The sequence below is a fragment of the Notolabrus celidotus genome, chromosome 5 (genome assembly GCF_009762535.1).
Source record: "Notolabrus celidotus isolate fNotCel1 chromosome 5, fNotCel1.pri, whole genome shotgun sequence".
Taxonomy (NCBI): Eukaryota; Metazoa; Chordata; class Actinopteri; order Labriformes; family Labridae; genus Notolabrus; species Notolabrus celidotus.
The window spans coordinates 38,339,464-38,362,187 of record NC_048276.1 but is presented as its reverse complement, the minus strand read 5'-3'; the positions used below and the strand labels follow the sequence as shown (position 1 = coordinate 38,362,187).

General features: G+C 42.1%; 2 protein-coding genes across 2 annotated transcripts in view; one reads left to right on the top strand and one right to left on the bottom strand.

Annotated features, from left to right (window-relative positions):
* Nucleotides 1–16,365, top strand: part of ttc3 (tetratricopeptide repeat domain 3) — a 63,741-nt gene extending 47,376 nt beyond the window's left edge. Inside the window, exons 27-46 of the mRNA XM_034684472.1 lie at nt 142–462; nt 550–825; nt 914–957; nt 2,351–2,401; nt 2,487–2,554; nt 2,631–2,789; nt 5,021–5,624; nt 5,719–5,787; nt 8,113–8,262; nt 8,351–8,490; nt 8,787–8,855; nt 8,944–9,040; nt 10,596–10,699; nt 10,778–10,862; nt 11,081–11,182; nt 12,913–13,118; nt 13,612–13,726; nt 13,852–13,992; nt 14,081–14,173; nt 16,005–16,365. Of these exons, the coding sequence (XP_034540363.1) occupies nt 142–462; nt 550–825; nt 914–957; nt 2,351–2,401; nt 2,487–2,554; nt 2,631–2,789; nt 5,021–5,624; nt 5,719–5,787; nt 8,113–8,262; nt 8,351–8,490; nt 8,787–8,855; nt 8,944–9,040; nt 10,596–10,699; nt 10,778–10,862; nt 11,081–11,182; nt 12,913–13,118; nt 13,612–13,726; nt 13,852–13,992; nt 14,081–14,173; nt 16,005–16,115 (3,005 nt within the window). The 3' untranslated portion in view covers nt 16,116–16,365. The remainder of the gene's footprint in view (nt 1–141; nt 463–549; nt 826–913; nt 958–2,350; nt 2,402–2,486; nt 2,555–2,630; nt 2,790–5,020; nt 5,625–5,718; nt 5,788–8,112; nt 8,263–8,350; nt 8,491–8,786; nt 8,856–8,943; nt 9,041–10,595; nt 10,700–10,777; nt 10,863–11,080; nt 11,183–12,912; nt 13,119–13,611; nt 13,727–13,851; nt 13,993–14,080; nt 14,174–16,004) is intronic.
* Nucleotides 16,366–17,470: 1,105 nt separating this feature from the next.
* Nucleotides 17,471–22,724, bottom strand: part of vps26c (VPS26 endosomal protein sorting factor C) — an 8,328-nt gene continuing 3,074 nt past the window's right edge. The window contains exons 4-8 of the mRNA XM_034684473.1: nt 21,012–21,092; nt 20,825–20,899; nt 20,601–20,751; nt 20,121–20,273; nt 17,471–17,869 (exon numbers count right to left, since the gene is read on the bottom strand). Coding sequence (XP_034540364.1) covers nt 17,787–17,869; nt 20,121–20,273; nt 20,601–20,751; nt 20,825–20,899; nt 21,012–21,092 — 543 coding nt within the window. The 3' untranslated portion in view covers nt 17,471–17,786. The remainder of the gene's footprint in view (nt 17,870–20,120; nt 20,274–20,600; nt 20,752–20,824; nt 20,900–21,011; nt 21,093–22,724) is intronic.

The window sequence follows — 22,724 nt, the reverse complement described above, 5'->3', positions numbered from 1 at the left end:
GCTAGAACCTGAACTCATGTTTTTAACTGTTACAAAATAAATAAAAAGTAACTTTTGTAGCTTTTAAAAACATAAGCATTGATTAAATGTTTGATATGTGCTTTGTTGGCTCTTGTTCACTTGTTATCACTGTGTCCTCAGACTGGCTGCTGTACAGGGATCGCGTTCTTCTGCAGATCAGCCAGACCATGGAGCTGCTGCGAGAGGAGAAAGGACTCCCCGTGTCGACCCTGACCGACAGTCTGAAGCCCTGGCTGGAGCTGGACTCGTCCAGGGGGAACAAGGTAGCAGGACGGCTGCTGAACTGGCAGCAGGAGCAGCTGGAGACTTTGGGTCAGGCTGTTGAGCTTTTGCTGGAGAGGAAGAACCGGGTTTGGGCTCGAGTAGTCGTTGAAGTACTCAGCGGTTCTCTCAATATAAACCCTAAACTCTACAACTGGGCGTGTCAGCTCAACAGCGCAGGTCAGCATGTGTCACGTTGCTTTAAATGTGTGTCTCCTGAGGACTTGAAGGTCTAAAGTCTGATCACCTCCTCTCCGCTTTCTGCAGGCCTGAATGCTGCCAAATCCTTCATCGAGCGCCACGCGGGACACCTGGAGCAGCTGGACTTGGCTTTTTTGCTTAACTTTAGCCCTCTTCAAGAGGTGATTATAGATAAGCTTGGGACTAGGCTGGAGCTTTTTTCAAACGCTGGCTTGACTGTGACTGAATACCTAAAACAAGCTCAGCCTCATGATATGAGACTGTTTATCTGGACTCTGGAGGAGCATAGGGATGTGTACGCCTCCTGCCACTCTATACTGGATGAATATTTTGATATGATGGGTACGTATGTTTAATCTGAAACACTACATTTGAAGTTCTACTTGTTCGTTCCTGCTCAGGGTTTGATTTCACACTCTTTGTTTTTCAGATGGACATTGTTCAGTCTTAAAAAAGTCTGATGAAAATCAAAATGTAAGTCTTTAGAAGCATCTTCACACTTTGTCTCCTGTGTTGATAGAAATGAAATCAGGAATCATTAATCATATAGGAAAATATGCTTTCCCGCAACAAGTTGGATGAAAATATTGCCAGCAGTGCCATCAGTCCGGTCTTAGATGTTGTCTCTCTCTCCCACTTCATTCTACCTCTGAAGTTACCACCCTGACTGTAAACTATAATAACGCACAGAAGAGGAAGTCTTTATCAGAAGTCTCTTCGTGCTGGCTGCAAGGGGTGCCCGAGAAGTTGTCCGTTGCTTCCAGGGGCTTTTTAGTTTGGGCGTTTTGCCTTTATTGGACATGACAGCTGAAGACATGCAGCAAATGGTCGAGGCTAGGGATGTAAATTTCAACTTTTTTCCATGATCGATCTTTGGAAATGTTAACGATCAATTATTGATTAATCATCAAAAAAAGTGTAAACGTTTTCCCTTCAATAACAATGCCAAATGTGTTTTTTTCCCCATAATCAGATTTAACTTCATGACACAATGTATATAACTTACAGTATTAAATGTCTACAGATCATATTGAGGTGTTCAAAATGTTAAACACGCTGAATATCAACATGTGGAGCAGACTCATAATCTCTGCAGACATACAGTCATAAAAGTGAAGGCTTAGACTTCAACAAGGGAACTGAACAGAAACAGATTTTAGACTCTCAGTGTCCAGTTTTCTGTCTACTCGTTCTTAATGAGAAAAATAAGCATGTGAACGTGGTCAGGTGTCAGCCGGGAGCGCAACCAGGTCAGAATCAGTCCGATGGCGGAGAAGAAAAGCGCTCATGGGGACCTGTCACTCAGCTGCAGCCCCCAGCTGAGCGTCTCCGCTGTGAGCAACACCTTCAGTCAGCTGATTCACATGAAACATGCTTTAAACTTCAAACACCTCCCTGATAGCTGAACCAAATATGAGACCACATGATGTTTGTTCCACGTGATAGAAAATCCAAACCAAAACAAGTGTTTGAGTAAGTTCTTAACAATCAATTAATCCATACTCCATTCATTTAAGACATCCCTAGTCAAGACTGAAAGTTAAACCAGCGACGGCTGCAGCGAGGACCAGAGGCTCTGCGCTTACATTGCAAGGCCAACAGTGCAACAGGATCATGTTTAAAACGAAGCTAACCAGACGCCCTTAGCATAGCTTCACTGACTCATACCAATTATTAAATCACAGCTGTGATATCATCAATTACTCCTCCAGTCCTTTATCGTGACCATGCCTCAACTTAGCATTTTAGCAGTTTATATTTTTTTAAATGTCAGTGTTCCTTTTGACCTTATGTGATCGGCCCTAACCATCCTCCTGAATGAATGATCGAACAGATGCCATTTAACGTACTCTTCCTCTTTTTTCAGAATTCCCCTATGAAGAGTCGAGGTCGAAAAAAGAAAAACAAAGAGTCAAAGGTGAGGAGAAGGTGGATGTGTTGTGTACATGAGAGTATGAACATAAAGCATCTCTTTGACATGTTTCCTCTGATCCTCCTCTCAGGGTGTTTATGTGAGAAGTGTAACGCCGAGAGACGACTTTGATCAAGACTATTTTGAAGATGACTCTTTGTAAGTGGCATCGCTCACATCGCTCGTACTGTTGTCTTGTAACTCCGTAAATAACTGTAAGTTTTCATGCCGACAGATCATTCCTGCACCCCGGTGATCCCTTCAGCGTACCCAGTCACCTTCGAGACCAGGTGGCAGCTTTTGAGGAGCAGTACAGCAGCAGCGGACACAGAGGAGGTCACTATAAAAGCATTTTGGACAACAACCCGGACACCACAAAAGAGACTTTGTATGAGTAAGTGGAAGCTTCAGCTCTATGCTCTTATGAACGAGTCAACCTTTGAATGGAGCTGTGAGATTAAGATGCATTGCTTTTTCTTGCTGCCTGGCATTTCTAAGTTTCACCACATTAACTATAATTTGAGATCATGCTTTGAGAGGAACGTATAGCATTATTTTCTCAAACTGTTTCTGTGTTATCTGTCCTAACTATGGGATCATCTTTAAACCAACACTTCATGTAAATTGTTGAAGACTGCTGCAGTTATAGAAGATTATCTGATAAAAATAATGAGAAATTGCTCCTGTAATCCAGTCTGATATTCCAGCACTCTGCTTTGATGATAATCCTGATTTTTGGGATCCTTTTTATCCAAACCCTACTCAAAAGTTTGGAACACATTTACTTCTGTGCAAACTGTATGGGAGGAGAGTCTTAATGTTAAATGAACTGAGCAGCAGTGGGAATTTGCAGTCTCTCTCGTTCCCTTGTCATCAATCTGTGCTCAGCACAGGTTGATTCAGTGTAAGGTTTTGGTTACTGTTATTACGTCAATAACAGGTGGACAAACTAATACAAGGAGATTTCAGATTTAACACGGCTAAAACATACCTACACATTACTAAACAAGTAAATGACCTAATGGTCTATACGTAACACTTTTAAGACTGTAGACCTCTCGCTCGCTCGCCCCCCTCCCCTCTCTGTGTGTAATGCGCTGAGTGAGTGCTGAACAAGACTTGTGCGAGCAATTAAAGGTCCTGACTCTTGTCCCTAATATAGGCAGGCTTCATTCAGTGATTCAAGCAAATATTAACATTAACTGAAGTTAAAGTTAAAAACGAAGGAGTAGTCCACTTACATTCTTGGCGCTTGTATAAAAAAAGAGAGGAAAAACTGCATTTTATCCCAGGGTCACTGATGGTCAGGCTCTTTTAGTCCACTGTCAATGTAGGGTCTTAGGCCGGATAGGTGATTTGCCAAAAACACGAGACAGTCCACATGTGAACAAGACAGTCCACATGTGAAGAGGCCTGATCTCTTTTTATTCACTATATTCCCAGCAGAGGAAAAGACGCGTTCAGAGCGCCCTGAGGATCCGGGGACGGAAGGATTTCTCTCTGCCGTCTGCTTCACACTGTGCATGTGTGACTCCTGTGACCTGTCCCTGACCTGTCATGTAGTGCGCCCACTCGCAAAGCAGCCGCCGATGTGTTTTTTTCCACAGTCAAATATTAATTTTCACAATCGAATCTCCGTTTTTTTTTTTAACATTCAAATATATATTCGAATTTAGAATATTCGTTGACAGCCCTACTACACAAATGCAAGACTTGTGAAAATGAACCCTTCTGTTAGTGATTCCTGTGGCGGATGTAAGCCCTTTCGCCGTATTGCCTTTGGGCAGTCCGCTTTTTCTGTGAAAGCCCTAATTCAGTGGAACACCTTACCGGAGGACATTAAGAACTGTGAATCTCTCAGCAGCTTCAAAACCAAACAGAAAAGTCTGCTAAAGGACGCTCAACACTGCAACCACTGATTTGATTTGATACTTTTAACTTGATGTGTGTGTGTGTGTGTGTGTGTGTGTGTGTGTGTGTGTGTGTGTGTGTGTGTGTGTGTGTGTGTGTGTGTGTGTGTGTGTGTGTGTGTGTGTGTGTGTGTGTGTGTGTGTGTGTGTGTGTGTGTGTGTGTGTGTGTCGTTTTAACAATGTGATGTTTTAATTGTGACCTGCCAAGGGACTGCAGATGTAAATTAGCTTTAAGCTAACTCTGGTACAATGCATCAAATGGTGACATTTATGTTAAGTATTGTACATGGTCCCTTTACAAATTCATAAATATATTAGATGGGACAACTGATGTTTATTCTCTATTTTTTTATACCTTGTGTTGTTTATCACACTGTCTGTCTAAGATGTTTAAAATCTTCTATAAATAAAGTTGGAAGAAAAAACAAAAGTTTGGAACAGAAACTGGACGGTTATCCTGATAAGAAGCGAGACTGGATGATCTGATCCACTCAGTTCAAATGAAAAAAAAGGATAACAAATACAGAGAGTTTTCAAAATGTAATCCTATTTAAAATCTTTAATCTGATCAGATTACTTTTGAACAATCAGGCCCTGGAGAAGTAGACAAACAGTGATTCCTTCAAAGCTAGTTCAAGCAGATTGTGGTTGAAGTGTCAGTGTGATCCTGTTTTATTGACTCTTCTATATTTGGGTGTTTCTCTCCGGCTGCAGCTACTTTGCTCAGATTTTGGAGGAGCACGGCCCCCTGGTAGCTGAGGACCGTCTGTTGGTGGGTGAACTGGAAAACTTCCCTCCTGCGGCTCAGCAGAAGATCCAAGAAGCAGGCGGCTTCGAGATCTTCCTCCTAGAGTCCCTCCGCTTCATAAAGATGGGGCAGAGTATCGGCCTGACGAAACACGCCGTCTCCCTGCAGCAGTCCAGCCTGGACGACCTGGATAACCTGGATGATCTGGATGACATAATGGATCCTTACACAAACGGCACATCCTCTGCTTGGCAGTCAAGTCATGAAGCTGTTTTCAAAGCGTATCTGGAGCGTAATCCATCCAGTCAAGTGTATCCCATCCTCCCAAGTCCATATGTATTTGTCGCTGAGCCTCCTCCTCATGTCCTGCCAGGGAACGGAGACACTCAGACTGGAAACTTTAACTTCCCTCAGTGGAGTACCGGGGAAGAGCAGGTCCCTTATATTGTACCTAATGACTGTGAGGAGGCGGATCTATATTGTAGCGGGGGTGAAGACGGACTCATGGAAACCGACTCATCCTCAGTGTTAAATGAGGAAGGCCTTTGGAAGAGACATGCTGCAGTTCAGGTAGATGCATGTTTTAAAACTGAGTATGTGAAATCAGAAATGTGTGAAGGATGATGTGAACCTTTGACATTGTCTTATTTTTTGCCTCCTTCAGACGAGTCAGGAGACCATGAGGAGTGTAGCGGTGAATACGGAGCTTCATGAGCGCTTTGAGACCCTTCAGGTGAGTGTCTGTCTCACAGCTTCAGTCATTACCTGAAGACCCTTTCACACATGAACACACATGAACACACATGAACACACATGAACACACATGGACACACATGGACACACATGGACACACATGGACACACATTTCCTATAAATATCAGGACTTTCAAGCCTGGTTACTTTTAGGAACTTGTGTTTCACACGTGCACCTTACAGCAGAGATTGTCCATGTTAAAAGAGTTTCATAACTCCATACCTGTACCCTCTGGTTAGCTGAAGGGGAAGGGGTGGCAGCTGTGTGGTACATGCAGGAGGAGAAGAAGGAGGAGTTGTTTTCTATAATGGAAAGTAAACAATGGCAGCTGGAGCGAGCAGTAAAGAGTTTAAAACAGTGAAACTTTCTCAACATAAACAAAGTCATCACCCTGCTCGCTTGCAGTAAATGTTCCAGATGGTTATCTGCTGAATTCACAAATCCACTAACGGCCAAATTCCAAAATATCCGTGTCTGATCCGTCTCCGATCCGTCACAGCATCGGATCTGATAGGTTTCTATTCTAGTCAATGTGTTAACTTCCACTGGATCCGCTCCGTTGCGTTCCGGCTGCGTCTCTGATCCAGCAGGTCAGAGTCCTCCGGATCAGATACACAAGACTTCTATTTCTGCCGGATGCCGGAGCACGACGCATCAATCTCAACAGAGCAGATGGAGCGGGACAGGAAGTCAGGTTTCACCAAAACAAAATGAAAACATCCGGTTAATTTTCAGAATAAAACACTCTGTGTTATCACCAGATCGTATTTCACTTAACTACAAAAACAAACCAAAGTCATGATGAGAGAAACCAGGCCTGGAGTCAACAGGTCAGAGGTTTTCAGAGGACCAGAAAGACAACATGGATGAGGAGAGGAGGAGGAGAATCCTTGATTCAGTGATTACTGCAGGAAAACATCGGTCTCGTGTGCTTTTTAGAGCAGCTTGCTAAGGGTATTTTCCACCAGAGCACATTTTGAATTTGTTGGTACATCACAAACAAGTCATAAAATTGTTCGAGTCTGAGGATGTTGCATCTGTAAAGAATGCAACAGATTGTAATTTAAATCAAGCAAATAAATTCTAACTTACAAAAAACATAGCCAAACATATATCTACTAAATCTTTGCTTCAGCTTGGTGCTGGATGGTTCTAGTGACAGATGATCTGTCTTCATCATGATCAAGTTTGACCGTCCTTTCATCTAGCAGCATCTCTGTCTTCTTCTTTATGAAATAGGTGCGACTTGGATTATAAGAAGCTCCTCCTTCTCATCTTAATGAACCAGCTTCTCAAAACAACCACGTTTTAATGGAAGCTTAGCCGTAATTTGAAAACTTCATTAAAGCTTATTTGAGTTTTCTTTCACTGCAGTTGCCAATTTTTTTGATTGTATTTTCATTGAATCATTCTAACGTTGGAGTGATGATTATTCTGTTACTTTATTCTCTATTATATAAAGACTAGGGATGTAGATTTTAAGTATTTTCTGTGATCAATTTTTGAAAATGTTAACGATCAATTATTGATTAATCAATAAAAAAACATTAATATTCTTATGTTAAAAACAATGCCAAATACGTTTTTTTCCACCAAAATTATATTTTCTACAGCAACAAAATGCATATAACTGACGGCATTGGATACGGGTAACATGTTTAACACTGATTATCAACGATCAGGCTCATAAAAATATTCTCTGTGGACATAGTCTTATAAAGTGAAGGTTCATAATACAAACAAAAAGTACTTCACACTCAGTGTCCAGTTTTCATCGATCAGGTGTCAGTCGGGAGCGCAACCGGGTCACAATCAGTCCAGCTGCAGAAAAGCTCAGACGGCTTTGATGCTGCTGGTCAGCAAACACAGCGTACTAGCAATTCCCACCAGTCTGTTGGATTTGTATCTAAAGGTGGGGAAATGTCCTGTTTAAAGTTGGCAACCTTCGTGTCGTTGTTGGCAGCAGTTGTGCATTGATTTTCTTTAAAAAGTGGAGACCTGACGTGCAGCCGCCAGCTGAGCGTCTCTGCTGTACTCAACACCTTTTAACAGCTGATTCACATGAAAAAAATGCTTTAATTAAGCTTCAAACACCTCCCTGAGAGCTGAATGTGATATGAGACCACATGATGTTTGTTCGATTAATTGTGTGCATCTCTAATAGGGACAGTTAAAGCCTCGCAGTTTAATGCAAACCAGAAAGAAACAAACATCGACCTGCCTCTGACCTCGCTGAATCGCAGGTTTTTAAACTGAGATTTGTTGTTGAACTTTTTGGTCTTGTTTTTATTTTATTTGCTCCAGGGAGACATCAACAAAAGGCAAAAGAAAAACCAAACATTGGCCATGCAGATCCAAAAAATGTCGAGCAGCTGTGACGAAGTGGATCTGAAGCACAAAGAAGACCTCGCCGTCCTGGAGGACGACATACAGAAGATCACTGCCAACATACAAGTAGGTCCAAAACCAGACACAGTGTCCGTGAATTAAAGGAGATCTGCTGAACCTGAGAGACTCATTTATGTGTGTACATCTTATCAAGGTGACCAAGAAAGAGCTGACACTGTTCCAGCAGAAGCTTGAAGAGGAGGTTAAGAAAGACCAGAACGAGAAGAAAGCCAACCAGGAGGTGCTGAAGGCCCTCAAAGTGGAGATAGAGGACCTGCAGGAGGAGCACAGGAGGTACGCTAACCTGGGTCATTGTTTCACAGGAGTGTCTTACATAATGGTCTCTCTGTAAAGAGGCTTTTAACAGACCGGAGTCTCAGCACTTTGCATTATTTATAGTAATGATAAAAACAAAAGAGTCCATCAGGGTAAGATCCTGTGAGACAGGACTTTACTCATCCTGGATGAAACCCTGGGGTCAGTTTGCTCAAACATTACAGCACAACAACAGCATCAAATATACATGCAGTACAGAAAGTGTACGATGAAGTATGAAGAGAAGTCTCTGATCATTCTGTTTATGTGCACAGTCTCACCCGAAACATCCGGGAGAAGAAAAGCAGCTTTGACTCACAGCTGAGGGACTTCTTGGAGCTGAGGTAAGTGGTGAGCAGACTCTGAAATATGATGTAGGAAATAGATTTCACCCAGACTCCCCGTCTCACTGCTGTCTTCCTGTTCCCTCAGTAATCAGTCAGCAGCAGAGAAAATGAGTCTGGAGGATGAGATCAGACGCTGTAAGACCTCGCTCACCTCGGCTACCAGGAGGTGTAACAACGCTCAGGTAGGTTCAATGTCTCACTCTGAACTCACTGAGAGAATGAATGATGTCTGAGGGAAGAGTCAACTCCATGTAAGTTCATGTGTATAAGGACGGGTACTAAGTCAGCCTTCAGGATGCAAACTTTAAAACTCAGTTACATTTTTTAAGCTAGATGAGCAGAACGCTTACACACAATCATCTTAGAGTTCAGAAGGATTTGGATTGATGATAAAAACTTGGCAAATGTAGGATCATACTTATCATGCATCACAGGAGCTTCTTGTCCCCAAAGCTGCATCGCTTCACTGACAGGAGCAGTGAGCAAAAGAGCGTTTCAATCTAGGATCTGATTGATCAATCTAGATAACACTCAAGCCTGGTTTATACTTCTGCATCAAATCGACGGCGCTGCCTACATGTGTAGGTCTACGTAACTCCCATACCTACGCAGACGCCTGCACATGTTGAGGAGAAATGTAACTACGTCTCAAATCGACGCAAACAGCATCGTATTTCCTGCATTTACAACACTTCCAGAATCGCCGTTCATCTCCTCCGACGTGTTCTCTGTTCTTCCCTGTAATCATGTCTGTATGATAAACAGCAACGTGTATCAGCTATAGATTCAATCAATCAATCAATTTTTATTTGTATAGCGCCAAATCAAAATAAACGTTATCTCAAGACTCTTTTACAAACAGAGCAGGTCTAGACCACTCTATGTCAAATTATGAACAGAGACCCAACGCCAAGACAGGATCAGACTCAGTCTGACCCCACCTTAATCCATCATGAGCATTGCACCTCACAGTATTTAGCTAGTTACAGCGGAGAGGAAAAACTTCCTTTAACAGGCAGAAACCTCGAGCAGAACCAGACTCATGTTAGACAGACATCTGCTGAGACCCAGTTGGGTCTGGAAAGAGGGATAGAGGAGAATAAGAGAGAGAGAGGGAGCGGTGATAGTCCAGTGGCAACAGTTACTACACGTCTCATCACTATGAGATTTATCAAAAAGGAAAGTTTGAAGCCTAATCTTAAAAGTAGAGACAGTGTCTGCCTCCTGGACTGGTAGATGTTTCCAAATGAACATAACACGATCTGAATCCCTTTGAAAAAATAAACTAAGATCATAGCAGAGCCGGAAACAGGTGACCGGCTATCAGAGAGACCACACTGTCACCATCAAATGTTTCAGCGACAAGGACACATCAACGCACAAGTCTATAGAGCTCACGTCCATGTCGGCTGCTGTTGCTCAGGGTCAACACAGAAGTATAGACCAGAATTTAAGGGCAGTTTATAATTTAGGTCTTCCCATTTCTACACACCGTACCTTTAACTTACCTTAAATACACAACCGCTGTGGGTCCCAGATTTAAAAAGACATCACCTCTGATATAAACCTAGACATCTGCATGACCTCGTATGTGTTCTGAGGGTGCACATTTACTCACATGTAAACAAATAAAAGAGCTAGATGCTGTTTTGTTCTGATGTCGAATGTTCTCCGTTCACATTGTTTCAGAAATCAGCTGTTTGTCATGATCTTGATCTTCTTGTTTGGCTCCCTCAGCTGTCGGTGGTGGAGAGCAGTCGGGACCAGAGTCTGTACGGCCTCTACAGAGAGCTGGCGACCAACAAGGCTTCACTGAGCAAACTGGACGAGGCGGCTCACAGGTAAGAGGTGTGATTTCACTGATGTCATCGTTCTGTTGTCTCGTTCATGATGTAACGTGTGATATCTGTCATCTCAAGATTCCCCAACCAAGATCTGGAAATGACCCAAAAAACCTGGAGAGCCAACGTGCAAGAAATCGAAAAGAAAATCTCCACTATTGAGGTAATTATAACGATCACAGCGACAACAGCATGAGGAGACCAACACACATGAAGGTGCTGACTGCTTTAAAACTACTGACACACAAAGAGGAATCCTGAGTGTTCACACTGATCTGTCTTCAGTCAGGCGTCAGAAAGATGAAATGTGTTATTGTTTTATGAGGTGTTCCTTGTTGAGTGGGAGGATTTGACCCGGGCTCATCTTTATCTGTTCCGTAGACTCAGTTCAAGGAGCAGATGGATCAGGTGAAGAACGGCAGGAGAGTCAACGAGCTTCTTCCTGTCAGTGTGAGCAACCAGCATGAACCTCCAGCTGCAGCAGTAAGACACAGATACCCAGCACGTGTCTGTCTTCTATTATTGCTCATATAAAAACCAGTTCAAAGATTCTGTCTTGAACTTGAGTCGAGGTCTGGACTGTTTGTAGAGTAAAGGAATCTGATGAATAGCTGTGAATACAGTTTCCAGTAAATAGTTATTTTAAACTTATGATGTCATTGTCACTAAACATCTATTACATTTATTATAGTTTCGTTCGGGCGTTCAAAGTTCACATGTTAAAGCTAAGTGGCAACCTTGACTCTAAAGGTTGATTTATACTTCTGTGTCGAATCAATGGCATAGCCTAAGCTGGAAGTCCATGTAGCTCCCGTACCTACACAGAGGCCAACACACGTAGCTGACGTGCACCTCCTCCAAAATGTAACTACCCGTAGAATCGACACGGAACGCAAGCTCTGTGATTGGTCCGCTCGGCGGCTTTGTATTTCCCACATTTACAGCACTTCCGGCCGTGTATCTCCTCCTCTCTGTTCTTCATGTAATCATGTCTGTATGATAAACAGCAACATGTATCAGCTGTAGATTAACAGAACACGCTCTGAATCTCTGTGGAAAAGGAAACAGAGATCGTAGCGGGGCCGGAAGCAGGCGACCAGCTATCAGAGAGACCACACTGCCCTCAAGTGTTTAGGAGGAGAATTGCTGTGCAACACAGACACATCGACACACAAGTATGGGGTGCTCATGTCCACGTCAGCCCCTGCTGCGTAGGCTTTAAAACATGAAGCCCATGCAGAAGTGTTATAAGCTGCAGTTCTTAGAGTGTCCACTAGAGGCTGGCTGCAGAAACACCAGAAACCACATACACACCCATTCAAAGAGACGATCTTTACAGCAGAAATAAACATGTTTACAGTCTGGTTCAAAAAACAGTTCAGGTCTGAATATCTTATCTCTCTATCAGCACACACTGTAAGGACTTTATTTTAATTCATTATGTTTGAAGATATTAAACTTACGAGTTTTGCCCAAATAAGGGCGTGGCTGACTTAATTAACAGGCGGGCACCCTGTAGCTGTTAGCGAGGAGGCTAAAGGCCCGCCACTTTAGGTCACACTAAGTTTGGATAAGTTCAGCATTTCAAATATGGCTGCCGCCACCGATTGGCTTCAAAACAGCTCTCAGGAACAGATGGGTGACGTCACGGAGACTACATTCATTTATTATACAGTCTATGGTTGAAGATAAATCCTTGTAACATCACTATTTTGATTGACGCAGGATTAACACACACACACACACACACACACCCATGTTCTGAGATTATGACCCTCTGTGATACAGTTCAGCCTCAGAGCTCCTCCGGACGGTTGATGACACCAAAGTTATTTGCATTTACTGTTGATGTGAATGGTGTTGGAGCTATTTCCATCCTTTTATGTGCTTGATTAATTTTCTTGAGCTGGTTTATTTGTTGATATTTTGTTTGAGGTAAATCTAGTATTAAGTTTGATGCTACATATATTTCAGTACTCATTTTGACTGGAAACTTACATTGTGTGAGAGGATTTGCTTTAACTGTGAAAGATCCAGGGAATGATCTTTGAGTGAAATATAACTGACCAATGACCAACAGCTTCCAAAGCAATGTGCTCAAAGTTGTATTGTTTATCCCCTCACAGATCTAACAGCTGTGAGTCAGCAGCTCTGACTGTTTGAATGCAGAGAAACCAGAACATAAACCCTTCTGTCTCGTGTTAATGTTGCAGATGTCTGTGGCAGCCGCTCTGTCCTCCTCATCCTCCAGCAGCAGCTCTCCCTCACTCACCCAGCAGGCTGCAGCTGAGGCTCCAGCTGCTCCCCCTCAGACTCAGCACAGACCTGCAGGCCGAGCATCAGGACCCTCACACACCAACAACACAGTGTTCGACAAGGCCATGGAGCACCTGGCCTCCATGTTCCCCGACTACACCAGGTAAACCGGGTCTCTGGGCGGGTACTATTAAAACCACTGAGACACCTTTACCAGAGTTACATGTTAACTCTGTCTCTCAAATTCAAATTTCAAATAGCTTTATTGGCATGAAAGTTTAAAACAATATTGCCAAAGCATAAAACAAAATCTATATCTATATATACAAAATCTCTCTCTCTCTCTCTCGCTGCTCTCTCTCTCTCTCTCTCTCCTCCCTCCCTCTCTCTCTCTCTCTCGCTCCGTCCTCCCTCTCCCTCTCTCTCTCTCTCCTCCCTCTCTCTCCTCTCTCTCTCCCTCTCTCTCTCTCTCTCTCCCTCTCTCTCTCTCTCTCTCTCTCTCTCTCCCTCTCTCTCTCTCTCTCTCTCTCTCTCTCTCTCTCTCTCTCTCTCTCTCTCTCTCTCTCTCTCTCTCCCTCTCTCTCTCTCTCTCTCTCTCTCTCTCTCTCTCTCTCTCTCTCTCTCTCTCTCTCTCTCTCTCTCTCGTGTGCACTCAGGCCAGAGTTGATGCGGTTTGTTCAGGAGCTTCGTTCCTCCAGCGGTGGCAGCCTGAGCAGCATGGCCTTACAGGACATGGTGGGCGGAGTGAGCCAGCTCATCTTGGACCATCAGGTAGGTCCCTAATGTGTATCAACAAAGTCTGATCCTCAATTTATTTATTTCACCATGCCAGTCTCAGAGAGACTAGTTCTACATCTAAAAACACATCACACTGGTCTGTTCTTGTTTCCTCACAGGAAAGGAGTTCAGCTTATAAACCCAGCCTCATGGGACGAGGAGGAAGTCCAGCTCAGTCTGTTACTCCTCCGTTAATGAATCCATCTCCAGTCTGGCAGACTTTCCAGACAGGACCCCAGAGAGCCACACAGTCCAACGCGGTAAGTCAGAAATACTGAATGTTCTCCAGTGCCAGAGTTAAGGGCTGAAATTGTAGATTGTGGGCTTCATTCTTCTGTCTTTCTGCAGCTGAATGTTGAAGATCCTTGTATCATCTGCCATGAAGACATGAGTCCAGACACCATGTGTGTGCTGGAGTGCCGACACAGCTTCCATAATGATGTGAGTACATTTACTGTAACTGCAGCGCCTTGAGAACACATTCACCATGTTTGAAACTACACACATGTTTACTTACATGTAACATCTGCAAATCATATTGGATTTGATTCAGGCTTTTATGTCATTGGCTAACTCAAAGTAGTCCATAATTATGTGTAAGGGAGTCACAACTAAAAGTAATTAAGTGAGTTCAGTAAGTCCTCTAAGATTAGAAACGCTTTTACAAACAGAGCAGGTCTAGACCACTCTATGTTAAATTATGAACAGAGACCCAACACCAAGACAGGATCAGACTCAGTCTGACCCCACCTTAATCCACCATGAGCATTGCACCTCACAGTATTTAGCTAGTTACAGCGGAGAGAACAAACTTCCTTTAACAGGCAGAAACCTCGAGCAGGACCAGACTCATGTTAGACAGACATCTGCCTCGACCGAGTTGGGTCCGGAAAGAGGGATAGAGGAGAATAAGAGAGAGAGGGAGCGGTGATAGTGATGAGACGAGTAGTAGTAGCTGTTGCATACGTCCGTATCAGCTGGAGTCTGGAACGTCCACAGCAGGAGGACGTCTACAACAGCTCAGAGGAACCTACGAGACAAGGGAGCTCAGGGACTCCAGAAAGGTCTATGGTTAGTAACTTTAATGGGACAGGGAGAGTTAAAGTAAGTGATGAGGGGGTTGGGGGGGAAGGGGGTGAGATAGGATCCCAGTGGGTCAGTCCAAGCCTGATCCAGCTCTAACTATAAGCTTTATCAAAAAGGAAAGTTTGAAGCCTACTCTTAAAAGTAGAGAGGGTGTCTGCCTCCCGGACCCTGACTGATGGATGATTCCAAAGGAGAGGGGTCTGATAACTGAAGGTTCTACCTCCCATACTACTTTTAGAGACTTTCGGTAGGACCAGCAGGCCTGCATGTTGGGAGCGTAGTGTTCTAGAGGGGTAATAGGGAACTATGAGCTCTTTAAGATCAGAAACTACATCCTAAACCTTGTCAGGTCAGTTGGACCTGTAAAGCTTAAAGCCTTTGTTGTGATTTAGACTCTGAGAAGAGTAGTGTTTTATTGAGATTATATGAAACAGACCAGCACAATATAGTCCATAAATCTTGGTTGTGGGAGGGGGGATGTTACACAGTTTTCAAAACTATTTAAAAACACAAGCCTGTGCATCCAACAGAAGTCCAGAAAGCAAACGTTAGACCCCTGAAGAAGTCTTATTAAACTGAAGGTTGTAACACTTTAACATGTGGAACAGTAACAGAGAGAATGAATGATTATGAAGCCTCTGTATGTTTGTTGGACTCATGTAAGAAGTCTTGAACCAAAGCATCAGAGCGCACGCAGCCGCACAGTCATGATGGGTTATTAACCAACACAGACTGGTCTTAGTGGAGTCACCATCCTCTTAAAGCTCACATGGTTTAAGATGATTCTATTGAAGCTGTTTGATTGGCTCACTGAGTTGTTTGAGTCATCAGCTCAGCCAACAGGCTCAGAGTGTCTCTCTGAGAAGTTCAACGTCCTTGAAATATTCTGTGAGGGAATCTGATTCACTCATTTAGTATTTATCTTGATCCAGGACTTTTACATGTATTAATAAAACAAAATTAATTGTGTGTGTCTGTGTGTGTCTGTGTGTGTGTGTCTATGTGTGTGTGTCTGTGTGGGTCTGTGTGTGTCTGTGTGTGTCTGTGTGTGTCTGTGTGTGTCTATGTGTGTGTGTCTGTGTGTCTGTGTGTCTGTGTCTGTGTCTGTGTGTCTGTGTCTGTGTGTCTGTGTGTATCTATGTGTGTCTGTGTGTCTGTGTGTCTGTGTGTCTGTGTGTCTGTTCAGTGTATCCGGTCCTGGCTGAAGGAGCAGAGCACCTGTCCCACCTGCAGAGACCACGCTCTGCTGCCCGAGGACTTCCCCGTGCTGCCAGGCAGAAGACGCCAAGCCCCATGATGCTCTTCATCACACCTCTTGATGTTCTTTCTGACACCTTGTGCACGCTTCAATCACTTGAATCACTTTTATCTCTTTTGTTTAATTAAAATCCTCTCCTGAGACTGGACGATCTTTAAGCCTGATTTTATCTCTTTTAAACACGTTTGATTAAAATCTTCAAAAGGAGAAACTTGAGTTTTTTGGTATCCTTCAAATGTGTAAGACATCCATTGATACTTTAATAAAACAAAGATCCTGTTTGAGCTCACTTCTCAGTGTACAGTGTTTATTTTCACAGCTGAGGGTCAGAAATGAGGAGTTTATGTAAGTTATATCAAACGCAGCATGGGTCAGAGTCCAGGAGGACATCCATCAAATGTGGGACTGATGATGGACTCTTACACTACTGATTTTGAAATACTTCTAATGGTGACATTTGATTTGATTTTGGATTTTTTTTTTATGATCAACAATTGTATTGCTTTTTTCATCTTTTTGCAACATTCATTAATTTTCAGAATTTCATAAACATACAACAGAAAACAGGAACAAAAAAATAGAATTGCAACAAAAACTGATAATGAAAATAAACAAACACAAATAGATTTAAAAAAAACATGAAAATATTATTACATACTGTGTCCTTGTTAGTTGATAGTGAAGAGCTGGTAACTCTTCCTCTTTAAAAGGTAATTGTTCCACCTGTTAGTCTGTCTATAGATAAGTTGTTCACATGAACAACTGCCTAGTTCAAGGAACCACTCCCCATATGAGGGGGATTCTGTTTTTCTCCATCCTCTGAATAGAGTCTGTCTGCCCACCATTAAGGCTGTTTGAATCAATTCTTCATTTCTGCAGCCTCTCACTATCGATGGGTCACCCGATACATACAGCCCAGGACAGAATTCAAAACTGTCGCTTGTGATCTCTTTTATGCAGTTGTGAATTTGTTCCCAAAAGGGGGGGAGGGGGGTGGTTCTCGGTGAATCCAGAAGTCCTGGATTCATTCTTCAACAGATTTTAGTCTGCTACCTTTATACAAATCTCCTAGAGTATGAATCCCATTATTCAACCATATTTTCCAGCAGAACAGAGCTCTAACATAACTCGGCTTTGGGTTCTACCAAATACTTGACTCTGAGTTAAGATGGATGTCTATATTATAAATCTTGGCAACCTTTTTCCATACGTTATGCAAATGAGAGATGACTGGGTGGGACTTCCTCTCTTTCAACAGTTTAGTGGACAGACATGCTAATGGGGTGAGGGGTGGACACATCCCTTTCAATGCTAGACCATGGAGGAGCACCCTCTGGTGGAACAGCCCACTAAGCTATGTGTCGAAGGATAAATGCATACTGACAGAAGAACAATTTAGGAAGTCTCATATCATTTTTAATAAAACACTCAAAACAACTACACAGCTACAACTTCAAAAATAGAACAATCAAAGTTCTCCTCTGACAAAGGAACGATCTTTTCCAACACTTCATCTCCTCTGGTTTTAAAAGAGAAAAGGTTGATCTGAAATATAGAAGTGGATTCTCCTTCTGTTATCGCTCAGTATCTTCTTCTGACTCCAGGAGGAGTCTCTGCGTCTCACAGAGTCCAGATCTCCTCCAGGTAAACACGCTCAGGTGTTTCAGTCCTGTGATCCTCCCACACCGGCCTCAGAGTTTAAGTCCAGGGTCAGACTCTGCACAGCTTCAGAGGGAAGTTCTCTGTGATCAGATGATCGTCATGAAGCACGATGACGATGTTCACTTCAAACTCTGGAACAGAGAAACAAATGATCGCTTTAAGGAACCGGTTCTTCATGAGGACTGATATCTCAGATAGATGTTTCCATCTTTTCTAAAATTGAAAAGACTTTATTTTCTTTCTTTTTTTTATAAAGATCTGCTGATTTACATTTTTACACTTTACATAGAAACAATCAATGTAAACAATTAAAGCAAAGGATGTCTTTTGTATAAGAAACACAATAAGTGAAGGAACCAAAAATCAACCAATAATAATAAATGATAATAATTTAAAATAAACAAATGATCCTTTAATTTAAATCAAACTAAAATCATGGTATTTGGAAACAATAAATCTAACAATAACAAACAAGAACAGATTGGGGGGGTCAACATAGAAAGAGTACATGAACACAAATTCCTTGGTGTGATAATAGATGAAATAAAACACATAAAACACGTTCAATCCAAGCTGTCAAGAAGCATTTCAGTTCTCACCAAAGCCAAGAACATTCTGGATCATAGATCACTCTTCATCCTCTACTCTTCACTTATTTCACCATGTCTCAGTCACTGTGCTGAGGTGTGGGGGAACACTTATAAAAGCTCACTACAACCTCTGTCAGTACTACGGACAAGAGCCATCAGAATAGTTCACAATGTTGATTTACGTGAACACAGGAATTCATCGTTCCTCAAATCCAAAATATTGAAATGATTTGACCTTGTGGATTTTAAAATTGCTAAAATTGTGTACAAGGCAAGGAAAAATCTCCTTCCAGGAAATATCCAAAGATTGTTCTTATAACTTAAGAGGGAAGTTAAGATTATAAGATGGTGAGCAGCAGGAGTAAAACTGTGGAACAGACTCAATATGGAGCTAAAGCAATGTCTGAACATAATCCAGTTCAAGAAGAAGAATAAAGAAATGATTTTCATGAAGTACAAGGAGGAAGACTAGTGCTGAGAATCACGAGGGGGTTACTTTTGATTGTTGGTGTAAATCTGAAGATAGGAGATGAAGATTTGTTTTGTGGGAACGCTCTCGTCTAAGAAAGAAAATAAAGGGGCAGGCTTAGATCAGTTTGAACTTCTTCCTCCTTTTCACACATGGAAAGTCAAATGTTTCAGTGCTTGCTCATGGAACTGAATGATTCTGGGTTTGTTTGTATAACTATTTCTTCTTTTTAACTTGTATGTTTTTTTTTTCTCTTTTACTTTTACATGATCAAAATAAAGACATCAAATCAAATCAAAAATAAATAAATAAAATGGAAAATAAATTATAGTGAAACTACAATAAGATAAATATGTTTATATTTTTAAAAAAGTGGAAAAGGTAAAAAAAAAAAAAAGCAATAAGAATAACAATAAAAAATATTTTTAAAACATAAATAAATAATAGTAGTAATAATAATTATAATACCAAAAACAAACTGAGAAACAAAATTTTAAAAACACCACATGTGATGATCTACATGGAGAACTGGAGAACATGTTCTTTGAATATACAGTATCTCACAAAAGTGAGTACACCCCTCAAATTTCTTCTAAAGATGAAGCACAAGAAAGCTAAAGACAAGCAGACTAAGGACATGGAGTACTGGAACCAGGTCTTGTGGTCTGATAAAACCAAAATAAACGAACTCCATGCCCAAAAGGGTTCAGGCAGTGCTGGAAAATAATGGTGGCCACACAAAATATTGACACTTTGGGCCAAATTTGGACATTTTCACTTAGGGGTGTAGTCACTTTTGTTGCTGGTGGTTTAGACATTAATGGCTGTGTGTTGAGATATTTTGAGGGGAGAGTAAATGTACACTGTTATACAAGCTGTACACTGACTACTTAACATTGTTATCAAAGTGTCATTTCTTCAGAGTTGTCCCATGAAAAGATATAATTAAATATGTGCAGAAATGTGAGGGATGTACTCATTTTTGTGAGCTACTGTAGGTGTGGTGCTATAGAAGGGATTCAAAGCCTCAAAGGATCCAGATAAAGAAAAAAACTCTAAATCTGCAACCAGCTTTACTGGAAGGTAGTGTATTCTCTAAGACAGTCATTGTAGAAATGTTTCTAAAGGTTTTCACACAGTCATTAAAAAGGTTCACCCTGAAGTGTTGAAGTTACTTAGGAAGTCATGGAACCTTTTACAAATATAAAGTGTGAAATATTTGTCCTTGTGAATCAAACTGAAGAAAAACAGATCCTCTGATGTTCAGCGCTTTATGAAATGAAGACATCAGTAGAGTGGAGCAGCTGTGCAGGATTTACTGACCCACTTTGAAGTTGGTGGTCTCCAGCGTGGGGCAGGTGAAGAGCCGGGGGAACACCATGTAGATGGGAATGGCGAGGCTGTGACAGACGTCACCTTCAGCGATCTGTATGTTCTGGATCTCTGTGGCATCTCTGGCGTAACCTTCAGCACAACCTGAACACAGCCTGCACGTTAAACTCTGCCACAACAACAAACACTTTAAAGTCTCTGGAAATGTAAATGGAATATTTAAAATTCATATAGAATATCAAAATGTAATGTGTAATCAAGCTTCAACAAAAATCTGAGTGAAAATAAACATCCACAACTCTGAAAAAACTCTGTTCAAAAACAGCTTCTTTTACAGGTCAGAGCATTTCTCAAGACGGTGTGGGCGTGGCCTAACTCTTTGATTGACAGGTCAAGAGAGAGTTCACAGCCTGCATGTTAAACCTCTGCTATAACAACAAACACTCTAATAACCTCACAACAGGAACTCACCACAGGTCTCCACTCGGACCAGCTGCAGCTCAATACTCTTTATGGGGACGTCAGAGTTCTCCACCACCACCTCTCCGGTCAGGGGCTGGCTGATCACACAGTTTGTGGCGTCTAAACTTCCTCGGATCAGAAACTTGGGCAGCGCGCTCCTCTGAAATCACACAGTCAGTCTGTCAGGAAACAGCTTCAAGTCAAAGGAATCAACAACAAGGAGTGTTTCCCACCTCTCGGATGTTCTGCAGGGTGTCCGGAGTGATGGTGAAGTTCACCGGGGTGGGGACCACTTTAGCTTTCTGAGGCTGAACAAAGCAAAGACGCTGATGTGACTCAGTTCAACAGTTTGAATCAAACAAACTTCTTCACTTAGCTGATTTACTTTGATGATTGTTGATCTAAATGAGTCTGACTCACCTGACAGTGCACGATGAACTCACAGTTCCTGCTCAGGTCTTTGGCCAGCAAGGAGCGCTTCATGTCACAGCGGAGGGTGTACTGAGGAGACGATGACCAGGACTGTTACTGAACACATTCTGCCACAGATACCGGGAGGCAGACACCCTCTCTACTTTAAGAGTAGGCTTCAAACTTTCCTTTTTGATAAAGCTTATAGTTAGAGCTGGATCAGGCTTGGACCAGCTCTTAGTTATGCTGCTATAGGCTTAGACTGCCAGGGGAACTGGCACACTGACAGACTGGTATCCTATCTCACCCCCTTCCCCCCAACCTCTCATCACTTACTTTAACTCTCCCTGTCCCATTAAAGTTACTAACCATAGACCTTTCTGGAGTCCCTGAGCTCCCTTGTCTCGTAGGTTCCTCTGAGCTGCCGTAGACGTCCTCCTGCTGTGGACGTTCCAGACTCCAGCTGATACGGACGTGCTGGACTCCAGCAGCAACAGCTACTACTACTCGTCTCATCACTATCACCTCTCTCCCTCTCTCTTATTCTCCTCTATCCCTCTTTCCAGACCCAACTCGGTCGAGGCAGATGGCTGTCTAACATGAGTCTGGTTCTGTTCGAAGTTTCTGCCTGTTAAAGGAATTGATTGATTGATTGATTGATTGATTGATTGATTGATTGATTGATTGATTGATTGGTTGATTGATTGATGGTTTGTTGATTGGTTGGTTGGTTGATTGATTTAGGCGCCCCCTTTGGACAAAATGATACCTCTGCTGTGTTCTCTGATCTCACTGTGCTCTCTCTGTAATCATGTTGCTCCCTGAATGTGACAGAGGGTCTGTTTCTGCAGTTCGCTGTAACTCACTCTGCAGCCGCAGCACTCACAGGCGTTAAAAGAACTGCACAGAAATAATGAATACTGTTGTTGATGGTCTTGTTTCCTTCTGTAGCTCATAGAAAGTCATGAATATTAATATCAGTCTGTTTCATTACCAGATAAAAAGTCACAAAGGAGCTGTAAATATCTTTCTTCAGATTATTCTGTTCCATTTGATGAATTTGAAAGAATTAAATTACACTTTACAAAAGACTGAGACATGACTTTGCTTTGTAGGATATGTTTAGAAGAAGGGATGTAAGGATATATCACAAGACGGTAAAAAATCAAGGGTACAAAAAAGGGTTAACATTTATATTGTGATATTATTTAAACAGTAGAGGGCGCTATCTGCGTTTCACTCCGCTTGTTCAGCATCATGAAGTCTCTTGTGCTGCTCTCTCATCACTCGCTGAGTGGAGTGTAACAGACATGGAGTCAGCAGGTGAAGACCGAGCAGGTCAGGATGTACCTTTGTGTTTACAGTCTGAGGTACGGCAGCATTTTGTCTTTCCCTGATATTCCTGAAGAACAATATGTCAATTCACAGCCAGGAGCAGAAGCTGCTCTTTAGTTTATTTAAAGAGATTGACCTTATTTGTTTTAACATTTCATACTTTCATCTGGGAATCGTTCACTTTACATTTGTCTATAATTGTTCTGAAATTTTCCAACAAGGTATTTTTGTAAACTCATTTTGAGTTTTTTTACAAGGTGCTGAAAAAAAGTGTGCAGTGGTTTTATTTGAGTTCCAACACACCTTCAAAATGAAAAAGGATGACTTTGTTTACAAAGAAATATTAGAGAACAAATATATATCCCAACTGTCCATATCTGAGAACTG